At 62.2% G+C, this 1,309-nt stretch overlaps 1 protein-coding gene across 1 annotated transcript in view; it reads right to left on the bottom strand.

Moving 5' to 3' along the window:
• Nucleotides 1–11: 11 nt before the first annotated feature.
• Nucleotides 12–1,309, bottom strand: part of SCARA3 (scavenger receptor class A, member 3) — a gene marked incomplete at its 3' end in the record, with an annotated part of 3,181 nt that continues 1,883 nt past the window's right edge. The window contains exons 5-6 of the mRNA XM_010145081.1: nt 721–1,309; nt 12–247 (exon numbers count right to left, since the gene is read on the bottom strand). The exon at nt 721–1,309 is cut by the window's right edge and continues 1 nt beyond it. Of these exons, the coding sequence (XP_010143383.1) occupies nt 12–247; nt 721–1,309 (825 nt within the window). The remainder of the gene's footprint in view (nt 248–720) is intronic.

The following is a 1,309-nucleotide window of genomic DNA, read 5'->3' as shown; positions in this document are numbered from 1 at the left end:
GGTCCTCCCTGTCCCCGGGAGCCGGATTGCCCAAAGCTGCCCTTCGCACCTTTGAGGCCAGGGAAGCCTTTCAAGCCCAGGGGACCCCTTTCACCCTGTGGACCGGGGGGTCCCTGGGGGCCAGGGGGTCCCTGGGGTCCCGGCAAGCCCAGGCTGCCCACGTCGCCCTTCTCTCCTTCCATTCCTGGGAGGCCCTTGACACCCACGTCACCCTTGAGGCCACGAGGACCTGGGAGGCCTGGAACACCTGGGTGGGGAGAGGAGGGGGTCAGTGGGGAGCAGAGAGGGACAAGACACCAAAGCAGGGAGAGAGGGAGGTGCCCGAGCCCTGCAGACCTTGCTAAGACCAGGATTGGCTGAGCTGGGCTCCCTCATCCAGGGATAGCTGTACCCTCTCCACCAGGACCAGCAAGAGCGGGCACTGGCACCAGTATGCAAGCCAGCCTTGCTGGAAGGACATGGGTCACCTGCCCACTGTCCCTGTCCCCCCATGCAGAGACAGCTCTGCAAGCTGAGTCCACGCAGGTCCATCGCCAGGACACCTCTGCATCCGTGGGCACGCATCTGGGTGCCTTTGCGCGCATCACAGCACTGCCTCGGTCTCAGCAATGGTGGTTTGGGTCCTCCACCCAGGGAGCCCAGTTCCCACCATGCCCAGCCACAGAAGAAACAGCCCCCAACACGCCTGGCCCCAACCCATCCCACCACGATGCACCTCACCTCGTAAGATGGTGATGTTCTTCAGTATCTCCCCATGCCGGACGTCCACCACCTTCATCTCCTCCATGACCATGGACAGGTTGCGGATGTCAAAGTCCAGCCGGGCACTGAGCAAACTGTAACGCTCCCGCAGCAGGTCCGTGGTGCCCTGGACCAGGCTGAGGGACTTGTTCAGGTAGTAGAGCTCCTCAGCATGGGTGTGGAAGCCCAGGGTGCAGGAGAGTCGCACATCATCCAGGTAGCGCAGCATGCTGTGGACATGGCTGTCAGTGGCATTGATGTTGGCGAAGATGGTGCTGATCTCTATCTCGTGGGAGGTCATGCGACCTTCCAGGGTCTCGAAGCGCTCAGCTGTGCGGTTCTGTGTGTACCTGTGGTGGTAGCGCAAGTCATTTGTGTTCTCCTCGTGGTCATCCAGGAAGGAGGAGATGTTGTCCAGCTGCAGCTGCAGCCCCATCACCTGCAGCACCAGGTCGTGCATGGTCTCCGAGTTCTGGCTCACCTGCCGAGCCGCTGCGCTGACACTGCCTTGGATGCTCTTCACCAGCTCACTGGTCTTGGAGGACACGGCCCGCAGCCCGCCGAAGAG

Source organism: Buceros rhinoceros, unplaced genomic scaffold (assembly GCF_000710305.1).
Source record: "Buceros rhinoceros silvestris isolate BGI_N320 unplaced genomic scaffold, ASM71030v1 scaffold22741, whole genome shotgun sequence".
In the NCBI taxonomy this organism is placed as follows: Eukaryota; Metazoa; Chordata; class Aves; order Bucerotiformes; family Bucerotidae; genus Buceros; species Buceros rhinoceros.
This window is presented reverse-complemented; position numbering and strand designations above follow the sequence as displayed.